At 29.5% G+C, this 13,449-nt stretch overlaps 3 protein-coding genes and 1 long non-coding RNA gene across 4 annotated transcripts; 3 read left to right on the top strand and 1 right to left on the bottom strand.

Annotated features, from left to right (window-relative positions):
* Positions 1–631: 631 nt before the first annotated feature.
* Positions 632–2,679, bottom strand: LOC111631986 (astacin-like metalloprotease toxin 4). The gene is made up of 4 exons (XM_023376334.1): positions 2,571–2,679; positions 2,202–2,325; positions 1,782–1,957; positions 632–855 (listed from the first exon to the last, which is right to left on the bottom strand). Exons 1-4 carry the CDS (start codon positions 2,626–2,628, stop codon positions 632–634), a joined length of 582 nt encoding a protein of 193 aa, XP_023232102.1. The 5' UTR covers positions 2,629–2,679.
* An 886-nt stretch (positions 2,680–3,565) lies between these two features.
* Positions 3,566–4,418, top strand: LOC111632010 (cyclin-dependent kinase 11A-like; the record flags this gene model as incomplete). Its single annotated transcript, XM_023376365.1, has 2 exons — positions 3,566–4,265; positions 4,341–4,418. Coding segments are annotated over exons 1-2 (717 nt in total), but the record flags the coding sequence as incomplete, so codon positions are not given.
* Positions 4,419–4,565: 147 nt separating this feature from the next.
* LOC111631985 (uncharacterized protein C16orf96 homolog) lies at positions 4,566–7,987 on the top strand. Its single transcript, XM_023376333.1, has 11 exons — positions 4,566–4,692; positions 4,796–4,861; positions 4,971–5,010; positions 5,123–5,205; positions 5,470–5,733; positions 5,811–5,888; positions 5,996–6,070; positions 6,777–6,887; positions 7,514–7,692; positions 7,777–7,821; positions 7,915–7,987. Exons 1-11 carry the CDS (start codon positions 4,570–4,572, stop codon positions 7,985–7,987), a joined length of 1,137 nt encoding a protein of 378 aa, XP_023232101.1. The 5' UTR covers positions 4,566–4,569.
* Positions 7,988–8,019: 32 nt separating this feature from the next.
* On the top strand, positions 8,020–8,461 carry LOC111631997. Its single transcript, XR_002757791.1, has 3 exons — positions 8,020–8,056; positions 8,166–8,205; positions 8,318–8,461. It is a non-coding gene; the product is annotated as an uncharacterized LOC111631997 (long non-coding RNA).
* The last annotated feature ends 4,988 nt before the right edge of the window (positions 8,462–13,449 follow it).

Here is a 13,449-nt window from a genome sequence, read left to right as displayed (position 1 = left end):
CAATGCAAAAATACCGGGGATGTATTAATTTTATTTCGTACTGCTGCCAAGTGTTCCGACATCCTCACTTTTAGTTTCCGTTTCGTTTCTCCAACGTAGTAATACGGTACTCCACACGTACATTGAAGCCTGTAAACCACTCCATCTTCTTCCAATAAATCTTTCTTTCTGTAAGGTTCAGTCCTGATTGTTCCTGGTACTGCATTAACTCTCGCCATTTTTCACAGACATTAACATGAACAGCTAAAGATGATTCGCCTTTTATGTGCAAGATGTGTAATATAAGAAAAATTATGAAGAATTCCAGAAAATTCTCCAAAATTTTTCAAAAATCCTTTTTGAACGAAGGTCTTGCGAGAAGTGTTGTATTTATTTCTCTCTTATATAAATAAATGCTTATAATTAAATATTAGTGCATTAATTTCAAATATATTTAATTAGATTTTAACAATTTAAAATATTATTTTACTGATAATCTGAGAATATTTTAAATATTTAAACATTTTTAATGTATTAATTCTATGTTTTCCCGCGTATGAGAAGAATTTCTGTGTTCAAAATCCTTCTTTAAATTATAATTAATGAGTAAAATCCGATTGTTTGTTGACTTTATTTAAACATTTTTTACATTTTAATTAAAGTCGGAACCAAGATACATTTTTCTAATTTTAGAAATATCTGAATAACTAAGTGTAAACTTTTTTGTTATCAGTTTTCTTCCATTTTTCGCTTTTATTGTTGGAAGACTGGAATGCTTCGAGAAGAATCGTTCTTCGAACAACATAATTGAATTGTAATCAAATTCGTCGTTATGCACGTCGTATTCCCATCTTATGATAAATTGCTTCTCTTCACCTGTTAAAAAAAATATATATATAATAATAATAATAAATATGCTATAAAACCAATTACATAATTTTTGTAAATAAGCTTTTACAGAGAATATTCGAGGAATTAAAGTAATTTCCTGAACTGTAACCTTGAAGTTTGTCTCGAGAATTTTGAGAATAAGTTTATCTAAATTTAGGTTTTTATAATTTTGAATCGTTTTTAGATTTAAAAAAATAAAAATGATAGCTACAATGAATTTAACTCAAATTTAGAAGGGATTTTTGGAATTGAGAAATCGCTGAAATTTCTGTACGTGTTGTTGGCGAGTGGCGCCAGTGCCTATATTGAATTTTAAAATATGCATCCATATTTTTATTTAATAAGGTACATGTAAAATAATTCTTATCGTCTTTGAATTGGAAATACAGAAATTTCGGCGATTTCTCAATGCCTAGTTACTTTCCGCCCACCCTGCGCAATGTACTCTATCCGAGTACAAAACTCCGATATATTGTAGTTTGTTTTGTTAAGGTAAATAATAGGTTTGTTTCTATTTCTAATTTATTATTTATTTTTTAAACATTTCTTAAAGTTTTGTATATCTGAGTTGTGTGCCTCTGAACCATCTCTCTAGATGAAAATAGATGTAATTGTAATTTAAAATACTGTAATGCTATTTAAACATTATATTATCAATTATAATTCATTGAATAAATCAAGGAAGCACACAATAAGGCTATATTTTATCACAGTTTCGTCCATTAGAGTCAGATAGGCTAACGTGGAGAACAATGCTACAGTCCATAATAACCACGATTAACTATGAGATGCAGATTCGATCCTTCACAGAGACAGGCTTACAATGTGGCAATAAATAAACGTCTTTACAGTAGTTAATTGACTTTTGAGACATCGGTATATTATTTAAGTAAAATTCGTCTTATTCTTACCATCTAGAATATTATCCCAGAATATTATAATATTATCATTTCTTAATATTCTTTGATGCTCGTGGATTAATCCAATGGCGTGACATAATTCGTGAAGACATTTACTTAAATCGCATTTATCTGTATCTAACGACAATATTTGTTTACCGCCAGCACGTCCGATATACGAGGAACATCTACAACAAAATTAAATTCTAAATTAATTATAATTATAGTTTTAATTGATTTTAAAATTATAAATAATAAAAGTTTTATATTCATAACTATAAACATAAATATAATAATTTATAAAATTTCACATTTAATTATAATTAAAGTTTTAATTATATAAAATAAAAATAAAATAATTTTTAAATTTCATTTAATTAAATAATTAATAATAACTTGAATTCGTGATAATTAAATTTTCATGTGACTTACCTCGTGCCGGTTGTCACCATAATGTAATCCTTCTCACCCTCCCATGGTAGGAAAGTAATACATTTAGTCTTATAAGATAGAGTTTTCATGGCTTCTTCAATAATATTTTTGTAGTTATCTAAATCTTAAATAGTTATTAGTAATTTATTGTTATTATTTTAAAAAATATCATTAAATGTTTAATTAATTAATTTAATAATTGCTCTACAGATCCACTAATTAACATAGACTGCAACATAAATGTAAGCATAAAACTCAGCAAATATTATTAACATTTAAATTATATATTTAAAAAACATATTTACGTTCAAATTTAATTATAATCAATTAAAATAATTAAATAACTGTAAAATGTTTTCTCACACTTACCCGCATCTGGATCATACGTATAAGGAATTTTACCTTCAGGCCATAAAAATGAATGCATTTTAATTAAATTTCTACAAAATCTAGAAAAATATAAATTGTAATTTACAAAAAAAAAATTAAAGATTTGATCCGTCTTTAAATAAAATTGCTGTCTTCTCTTCAGTACCAACAACTTTACAGCGAAGAATCGATTGAAGTTGGTTTTAATGTAACATAAAGCAAAACTATAAAAACATTCATTACAGTTTCGACAGTGAAAGTAATTACTTTATTTTTAATTTTGTCTGAGAAATCGCGACAAATATATTTTGTTTCGCTTTTTAATAACGGTGGTAAAGCGAAAGTCTGTATAATTAATTTATATAAACCTTCGCTTTACGACCGCTTTCTGTAAACTCCCCGTTTTTACGACTAATTACTATAATTATATAAAATTTTATATTTATGCACTGCATTTTTTTCCTACGTTGGTATTATAGAATATAGTTGAAATGATTTTTTTCAGGGATAGAACTTTAATTGATAGTATTAAGCGTGTGGGAAATTACGATTCGATTCACGACGGCTTTGTTTCCAAAATCTAATTAATCATATTTATAATTTATTAAGAAAACACACACTTCACTATACAGTCGACCCCCCTATAAGATATAGATACGTTCCAATTTATTAGGAAACCGATTTCTTACAAGTCGTTCCAATCACAGCCCGACACGTGTCAAGTTTACGGACTACGGCTGATTGAAAGGTTTTCTTCCATAAAATTAATCGATTCTACACTAATCCGACTCAACATTTCCAAAATACGTATATTTTTTCGTAGTTTTATAGGAATCGTAATTATAGGGACCGTAATTATAGGGGGGTCGACTGTATTAAATACATCAACTTTATAGATGAATATCATTAAATTTTATACATTTTGATTTGTTATATTAGTTTTTAATATTTTTACTGCTTTGTTCATAATAAAAAAATACCGAACAATACTTAATCTTCAATAATCAATTCTTTTATTCTTTGTTAAATACTAAAGATCAAGGAAAAGTTTGCATCATGACTATTCAAACGTACTCTCTTCCTGAGTTAGTAGATTTAGCATTAAAGACTCCTATAATAGGAGTTGTAAACTTTGGAATCTTGAGAACTATTCTTCATATATTAATTAAGGAGATGGGGCTGCAATCCTTTTACACGAAACTAAACATTACAGATATGAAACCCCAAATACTTGATATGCCAGCTGCACCGAGACGTCCGTCTGACATTGCCGAATCGGTTGAAAGAGAGTTATTAACCGAATTAGAAGAAATAGAAGATATTGAAGGAGAAGTACCAGAATCAGAAAACATAAGTAATCTTTCAATTGGAGAAGAGCCTATCAAACCAGCAGAAGAAGAGGATGAAGAATGTGAAGAGTTTCAGCCGTCTACAATGGATTCTGAAGAATTTAAATCGAAGAAATCTGCAGAAACTAAATTATCGGAAAAATCTGCAGAAACTAAATTATCAGAAAAATCTTCAGAAACTAAATTATCAGAAAAATCTTCAGAAACTAAATTAATCGACAGTCGTAGTGTTGTATCTGATACTTCTTTCAAAGGACCCGCTGCTTTCCAAGAGGATATGGCTAAATTTTGGGAATCGACAACAGTAAATAGTAGAATAACCGCTTTAGAAAGTGGTTTGGAGAAGGTAAATTTATCATTTTCCTATAAATTAATTTCCGTAAGCAAATTTACATATTAACACAAATATAAACTTTTTCAGATCGTTGACATAATTGATGAACAAGCAAGAGATCTTGAACATTTTAGAAGAGATACAGAAAGAAGAAGAGCGAAAGATGTACTTAAAATATTCATTGAATATTTTAATAAATTTTAAATATTGTGAACGGCTCACGTATTTGTAAATTCTAAGTGACTCGTACAACATGGAATTCATATAACACGGAAAAATCAACAGTGTTATAGGGGGGTCGACTGNTATTACTAAAATGGAATCTTGTGTAACCAAAGAAGGATTCCAGATGACATTGGAAGAGAATGGCAAATATGTTTTACAGATTAATAATCAATTGCAAGATATAGACAAACGATTATTAAATTTGAATAGTAAGGTAAAAAATATAAAATAATTAATTGATTAAAATTATTCTAAATATTTTATTAAATCGTCAACAAGACCATAATTAATTAAAAATATTCATATTTTTGATTTAGCTCGAAGGAGATTATGAGATGCATGAAGTTCTGGATGACATATCTGATATAAAGAGCATTTTAAAAGTAAATAATTTTATGTGACATCAAATTATTTTCTTTTTAATTAAGAATTTGTATAATTTTTTTTCTGACCTAATTTAAAATCGAATTAATATTTTGATTTATATCTTAGATACCAACTAGAAAACAATTGGCTAGTCAATTTGGAACTGGTTAGTTACAAATGTTTTAATTTTAAAAATAATAATTAATTAAGCGTTTATAATAAGTATTTAAAATCATTATTTCAAAATTAATATATGTACATTTTTTTTAATTTTGAAGAAAACATTCAGTATGGTGAATATCCACCTGATATGCAACAAGTTTTGGGAGCAGCAATTAATTTGGAAGAGCTGCAAACGAAAGTAAGATACTTAGAAATTTGTCATTAATAATGGGAGTATATAGCCTTATTATAAATTAATTGATTTAGGTTAGCTTAATAATCTAACTAAAGCTATAAAATATGTTTCAACCACTGAAGAAAATACCAACAGTCTAATTGGCTTTAATACACGATAACCCAAAATTTACCATTCAAATTTCATGCTTGGACCAGAAAGATTAAACGTGAATCCGTTCTGGACCATCTGTATAAATAACAAAGCTTAACTTTACGAATTTATTAGGTAACCGCAGTAGAAGAGCGGATAGAACAAATTGCAGAATCTAACAAAGAAATGCTGCGAATGAGAGCCGAAGAAGCAATCGCTAATGAAGAGAAAATGGCTGAAACAGAAGCTATTATCGAAAATCTTTCTTTATACATGGATACAGCAAAAGAAAAAATGTCAGACTTTTACGAATTGTTAAATGTTTTAAATAAAAAATTGTATAATTTAACAGAGACCGTTACGGAAATTGCAAAAATTCAGGACGACATGACGGAGGAGGTTATTAATTAAGAAAATCATATTACAATAAATGGTTAAATATTTAATTTTTTAAATTACTATTAAATACTTTACAGGGTAGAAAAAATCTTCAAGATGTTGAAGATCAATTGAAAGAAATTTTTAAAGAATTGAAAAAGCTTTCGATTATAAATGTATATTTTTCATTCGTTTTTAATATTTCATATATTTATAAAGTTGTTATAAATAATTAAACCATTTTATTTTAATATTTATCAAATTTTAATTTAACAAAATATAGGATATACAAGTTCATGTGGAAGAAATTCGAAATTATAAAGCAGACAGAAGTGAAATGATAGAAGAACTTGAAAAAGTAAGAATAATTCTTTTACATTATATTATTTAGAATTCCTTTAAAAGAATATGTTATGTAAAAGTACTTTAGAAAAACAATACATTGTTTACTTCATTAGTAAATATAGTAAATGAAACATAGCGTGTCGTAAATTACATTTATCTTATAGCGTATCTATCTGCTGATATAACGGGTAAAAATTCTTCGTATATTTCTATAATAACCTGTTACATTCGAGGATGTCAGGGTCAGCTATAAAGTGAGCTTCAAATGAGATATGATACGTGATACAAACAGTCTACAGTGTATTACGGTAAATCGAGAGACAGAAACGTCATACTTTCAAGCGGAGATGCTGCCTAGCGACCATTCCACATAATAACAGAAATTCCCAATTACTGTATTGGGTCGGATATTTCAGAAAGCCCTTTTTTTAAACTCTTTTCGCTTTGTGGGTACTAAGAGGGCCTCTTTTACAGGTCCATTATGAGTTCGGCCAGGCCCTTAATGGAGCGCTAGGTGGTGAAGGAGGGGCCCGAGAACCACCCACGAAAAACTCCTGGGGTTTTTACGACCGTCGGAATTCGATTCCGGGTCTCCCAGAAAGGTAGATTGCCACATTAAGCTCGGCAATCCGGCCGTCTAAATCCTGGGGTCAACAGTGTACCATATAGAAAATAAATTTTGAGTAATATTTAAAATAAATATATTAATTTCATTCCAGAAAGCCGATAAGACACAACTAGACGAAAAAGTCAATAAATCGGAATATTTAACTTCCTGTGAAGAAATAAATTCAGGTTTCAACGACATAATCGCTAAAATTTCTGGTCAAGTAAGTTCATTAATTTCATTTAATAAATTAAATAATAAGCGTAATTAACAATGTTTGTTTATTACACTCTTCTATTAATCCATTGACATTTTCAAGTACAATAGAAACTAGCCATAAAAGCAGTTCAATCGAGTAAAATGTCTCATCGCATTATTTCGAGGTTAATAAATAATAATGTTTTAAAGTAGATTTTTCAATTATTGTGCAAATGAAGATCGGATCTCCCTGAATGGAAAATCGGGCATTTTGCTCCAAAATGTAGGGTTCTTTTAACGTGTTCTTTTCAGCAAACAAATCAAAATTGTTAGAAAGCATTGGAATAATTTACACCTAAAATCGACTCATTTGTTTAAACTTTAATTGTTTCATTCCCACCTCCAAAAACTGTACTAATTCGGGAAGAAAAAACGTTAATTAAAGGAGGAAAGAGTTGCATTCATTTATTTGGATCCATAGCATAAAAATAAGATTAGTGAAATTACATTTATACAGCCGTACACTTAGTTTGCTGTGTATAATTTATCGCGTACCCATATTCCAAAACGCGGAAGAAGAAACTATGGCATTAATCCGAATTAGTGTTATTGCGAAGTTTTATTATAGAATAATTACTATTATTTTGATAGGAGCAAACATTGGAAAGAACAGTACAAGATTTAACTGTACTTGTGAACCAGAAACTCGAAAGAAAGGAATTGGATAATTATAAAGAAAATCTGAAAGAACGACTGAAGACGATTGTTACGAAATTGAAGCAATTGAAAGAAGCAGTAGAAGAAGGACCAAGTGCTGCGGGCGTTAAGCTGTAAATTTTGAAAAAGAATTTTATAAAATTAAAATCAATGAAATTTCTAAATAATATATCAAAATTAATTTTTAATTTTATTAGACGGTGCATATCTTGCGATAGACCACTAAGACCGAATGAGAGAAAGTGAGATTTATTCTTATATATCAAAAAATACCTTAATAATTTAATTTTTAAAATTAAATATTACATTAAATTTACAAAATTTGGATTTTTCAGTGTTGTAATAAGCGATGGTAGCCATAATGCAACGATGCCAAAACGCATCGGAGATCAATTACTAGAATGGTAAATAAATTAAATTATTCGCTATTTTTATAATATTCTGGATGACATATCTGATATAAAGAGCATTTTAAAAGTAAATAATTTTATGTGACATCAAATTATTTTCTTTTTAATTAAGAATTTGTATAATTTTTTTTCTGACCTAATTTAAAATCGAATTAATATTTTGATTTATATCTTAGATACCAACTAGAAAACAATTGGCTAGTCAATTTGGAACTGGTTAGTTACAAATGTTTTAATTTTAAAAATAATAATTAATTAAGCGTTTATAATAAGTATTTAAAATCATTATTTCAAAATTAATATATGTACATTTTTTTTAATTTTGAAGAAAACATTCAGTATGGTGAATATCCACCTGATATGCAACAAGTTTTGGGAGCAGCAATTAATTTGGAAGAGCTGCAAACGAAAGTAAGATACTTAGAAATTTGTCATTAATAATGGGAGTATATAGCCTTATTATAAATTAATTGATTTAGGTTAGCTTAATAATCTAACTAAAGCTATAAAATATGTTTCAACCACTGAAGAAAATACCAACAGTCTAATTGGCTTTAATACACGATAACCCAAAATTTACCATTCAAATTTAATGCTTGGACCAGAANTGGTTATTTAGAAAAATCAGAACGTGTTCGTGTTTAATTAAATAACGTATTGCTTTTTCTTCTTTTTTATCATTATAATGCAAAATTTATTAAATATTTAAAAAGTTGTTTGATTTTTTTTGTAGGTAATACATTTTGGAATGTTTTTCATGCTTTTTTAAGCATATAGCTAAAATTTTAAAAGTAATTAATAAAAATTATATATGTTTACAAATTGATATTTTTCTTAAATATTTTCGATAATGACAAACATAAAAATAAAAAAAAATTGTGAATTGTTTTATTATTATTCTTTCCGCACTGTGGGCCTTTTAATCATCCCGTCGTGGATTCGCTCAGGCCCACAATGAAATGGGAACTGACATACAACCCCTGAAAATTCCTCGTATTTTTCGACCCGTCCGGATTCATATCCGCATCCATACGAACTGTATGATGACACTTTAATCGATCAGAATCCTGACAACTCAAAACTGTGCTAATCTTAATCCTTAATGAAATTTGACGAGCGTGGATATAAATGTCATAAAGTTCGGTAGAGGCAAACCGTCAAGTAAGTGAACGAACGAACGAACGGTTTAACAAAGTGAACCTTACTATACAGGAATTACAACACTTTTTATCTATCCGAATTCATATTTTGTTTTAAAAAAACGCATTACCTGGACAAAATATGAGTATCGTCGTCATTTGCTAATATTTTTCGATCTATGTATCAAATTTCACAGAGATCCGTCCATTCGTTCCCGAAATATCGATATTTTTCATTTCTGTTTAAAGATCCTTTTTTTTCTCCTTCAGTCAAAAAAGTTACGTTTCGCAAAATGTCCGCTACGAGTGTGCTTATTATTATGTGTATTATTTTTATTTTATTTTTTATTTGTTTTGACAAACATTTGAATTTTTAAATAACACAATATTGAACTTAATTAAATCATGTGGGAAAAATCCAGTTCTTTCCCTCTGGAACTAGAACTGAATTGATCCAAAAGTATTCCGACAGATGGTTTCTCGGAACTTATTAGTCTCTTGGACTAGATAGTTCCAAGGAATCATTATTTTCTGTCGAAATCGACAGTTTTTCATCGGTTATATATATATACTGTATATGTATATAAAACCGATGAGAAACCGATGAAAAATATATATATATTTCGGTTTTCAAGCGAATATGCCAAGCGGTTTCGTTCCCTAAACACTGGCAGTTCGGTCGTGGGTTCGCGCATGGCCAAGACGGATTGACCATGACGGATTGGTCCACGTGGCCAAGACGGATTGGCCACGTGGAGTTTTCCGGGTTTTCTCCATGTCTGTAATGCCTGAATAGGGGCTAAAAAGATCCCGTGAAGGCATTCCCCCTGACAGATAGTCCAAGTGATGCTTAACGAAAACAAAATAAATCAAATGCACACTTGGCGATGCGTTGATTACACATGACAATTCTTTTCAGTGTTGCTTTAAAGTATATAATGTGATAATAATTCCTTCAAACTGTATGTAACGAAATAAATCTGCAATGCGCTGCTAAGTATGCGTTTGAAAACCGAAATATTGTTCTATTAAAAATAGCATTGGCACATACCAAAACTATATTTAATTTACTCTTTCCGCGCCAATAGCCTCTAACAATTGCTGCCACCACAATTACAGCTTTTGACGTCGGAACGATTACTTGACAGCCCCGATACCACGACTTTCCATAGACAAACATTTATGAATGTAAAACGTAGACATTGAATGAAATATTCATACTTTATTGTGTTTTGTGTACATCTAATATAAAACAGTAATAATTTGAAAACGATTGACCTAGGCATGCTCGACAGCAGTTTCTGTACCAGTAAGGTTTACAGGTATGTTTTTGGAGATTATTTATAGTTTACACTGTAGATCTACAGATACATTCTTCTACGTATAAAGAATGTATCTGTGGATCTTCAACACGTATTGTAACGTTATATTTTTTCTATAAGATCATCTAAAAACCATTCTGAATCGACATACCATCAATCTAGGCCTTTCCAGTGAGAAACAAACTATCAGAACGGAGTATTGTATTACTTTTGAAAGCTTGAAAAAAGAGGGCCGTTCTTATGTTGTACAAGCCGTTTACTGAGAAACAGACATCATTTCCAATATACTTAGAATCAATAGTGTTTCGCTTGTTTCTATATGAAATTAGAGACTTTCAAGGACCGCTAGAAAAGTCAATGCCGAATCTCCATCGAGGACGGTTGTGGATCTTGCGATCATCATTGTTTCAAATCAGATTTGATACAATGAGGACATTAATTTTTGCAATTTGATTTGTTACTTTGAAGTCAATTCAGAATTTCTGTAGAACAATGTATCAGTATTCAATAAAGTAACTTATTTACATTCTTTTGTGAAGTGGTTAGAGGAAAAGAGTTAAGAGCTCAACAGCCGCAGAGCAGCATACTAGTAAATTAATTAAATAAGCATTTAGAAATGTTTCCTATATAAATAAATTTTTTGTAATGACAGTGCTGTTAAAAACGGAGAAACTTCCGTGTAAAAAACAACTTCTCTTTTTAACTATTTTTACTTTTTTGCATGTAATATTATATTATATTACAATAGAGAGAAAGTAGGTCTGTCAAAAAATGACCCACGAAGATGATTTTTACATTTTTAGACTCGAGGCTCCTTGAAACGTCGAGAAATGCAAAGAAAATTTCAGGTGTTTTTCTAAATGTATGGTTATGTGTGGGGAGAACGATTTCATTCACCCTCTTTGAAGCGTAATAATTCCGGTGCATTTTGTCTACAATTTCTGAAATTTAGCAAAGAAGTTTGTGTACTGTATTGGGGATTTTTGTTATTAAATTTTGGTGGTTAAAGATCGAAAAGATGGAAAGATAAAGGAGGATCTTGTGTCATATATCGAGTAGGGTCGGACTTAATGACGATTTAACTCGTCATTATCATTTAAATTTTTTTTTATAAAACTCATCCCTACCACCAAAATTTTTAATTGCTTAAAGTTGTAATAAAAAGGAAAAAATAAAAAATTATTGACTATTTCTCAACATAAATAAGTAAGAATGCTTGTAATTTCAATCGTACAGTTTTTATCCATTTCCTAAAAATTACAGAAATTTCTATTTAATTTTTTGTATAAGACACAAATATAATATAATAATTTATTTTTTAAATTATGAGTGCGAATTTAAGGATATTTTCGTGCAAAATAAAACATTGTCACAACAAACCGTAGTTTCACTACCGGCGCATTTCCACTTAACCAATTTCCGCATTTATTAAAGCAATTTCTTATATGGAAATTCGACCGAATATCTTATTATTGGATACTACAATATTAAAATTAGTTTTTAATATAATTAATATTACATTACATTCTGTACACTTCATTACTATACAAATAGAAATAACAATTAATATTTATATTCTGATTTGTTTTTCCATTGACAGCCTATCAGTATTATTAACACGCTCAGAAACTAAAGTAATTGAACAATTTTCTCTATCGAAGTTTAGGAGCATCTTCCGTATACACATTACGAACATTTTTTACTGTTTGTACCACTTTTATCCTTTCAGAAACTCATAAGGCATAATATTGCCCATATGCATTTTATCCGAACACATTTCGACTTGATTGTCACGCTTCGCACTAAGTGAAGTAAAGAGTTTAAAATAAGCTTCTAAACAGAAAATACAATCTCGCATTAGCCATATCGTCTTTAATTTCACAAGTGTTATAATTAAATCACAACATGTGTTAAGTAATACCAGCTATTAAAAACATGCAAAAATTTGTGTCCGAGCCAATACAATCTTTACTTATTAACTAGGGCATCCCAGAAGTGTGTGAAAGCGACGTTGTCTATCAACAAGGTTGTAATACTGACGATTGAGATGAAAAAAACACTTAGTGCGAAGCGTGAAAAGCATTACATCTCTATGTGATCTGACCGCCGTGTTTAAGATGCCGGAGTCGAAAATGTGTGACCAGTAAATGCAATTTTCATTTTATTATACAATGTTTACGAATTATATTTATAGTTTTTGTAGTTTAGTTTATTATTATGCATAGAGTTACAAAATTCAAGAAAAATGCTTAAGAGTAGACAATACGTAAAAAGGTATCTTCTAACAACGTCTTTTAGCACGCACGTGAGGAAATTAACAGTTCCATGGCTAAGTCGACCTTTCGCGGTGGACGAGTAGCCTCAAATGAAAGTTCGAATCCACCGTGAAACTGTTAATTCTCTCACGCGCATGCCAAAAGACGTTGTTAGAAGATACCTTTTTACGTATTGTCTACTCTTAAGCATTTTTCATAAATTTTGTAACTTTAACTTACCTGGCAATTATTATCAAATATTATTATGAAATTTCATTGCGTTATTTTTTATCTTAAATAATGCATACTTCTTGTTTAAGTATATCGAGAAGGGTAGTGGTTAGGGTCTAGGAATAGATTAATTCGCTCTCAATTATTTTAATGGAAATAATTAATTCGGACTTCGAACGATTCCGAGTTCGAACGGTCTCCTGCAATAAATTAAATACGAAGTACGTGGCACCACTTATTTGATATCATCCTAAGTTATTTGAAATATTTTACGTTTAATAAATGAGTAATAATTATTAAATACGTAATTAAATTATTTGAAATAAACTTATCCTTTGTTTTTCAAAGAAACTTTATTATGTTTTATTTTCTGAAATATTTTCACGAACTGTAACACAGACATGTCATCAATGTTAAATTGATATCATTGTATCTGCATTGTCTTCAGAAATTCGATATTTTTCAAGTATCGAATTATATAAACAGCTTCAACCAAACTTATTGGTTTTCACA

Source organism: Centruroides sculpturatus, unplaced genomic scaffold, assembly GCF_000671375.1.
Source record: "Centruroides sculpturatus isolate CEXI.00-Female unplaced genomic scaffold, Cexi_2.0 scaffold636, whole genome shotgun sequence".
In the NCBI taxonomy this organism is placed as follows: domain Eukaryota; kingdom Metazoa; phylum Arthropoda; class Arachnida; order Scorpiones; family Buthidae; genus Centruroides; species Centruroides sculpturatus.
The sequence above is the reverse complement of the archived record's forward strand: the minus strand, read 5'-3'. Positions and strand labels throughout refer to the sequence as shown.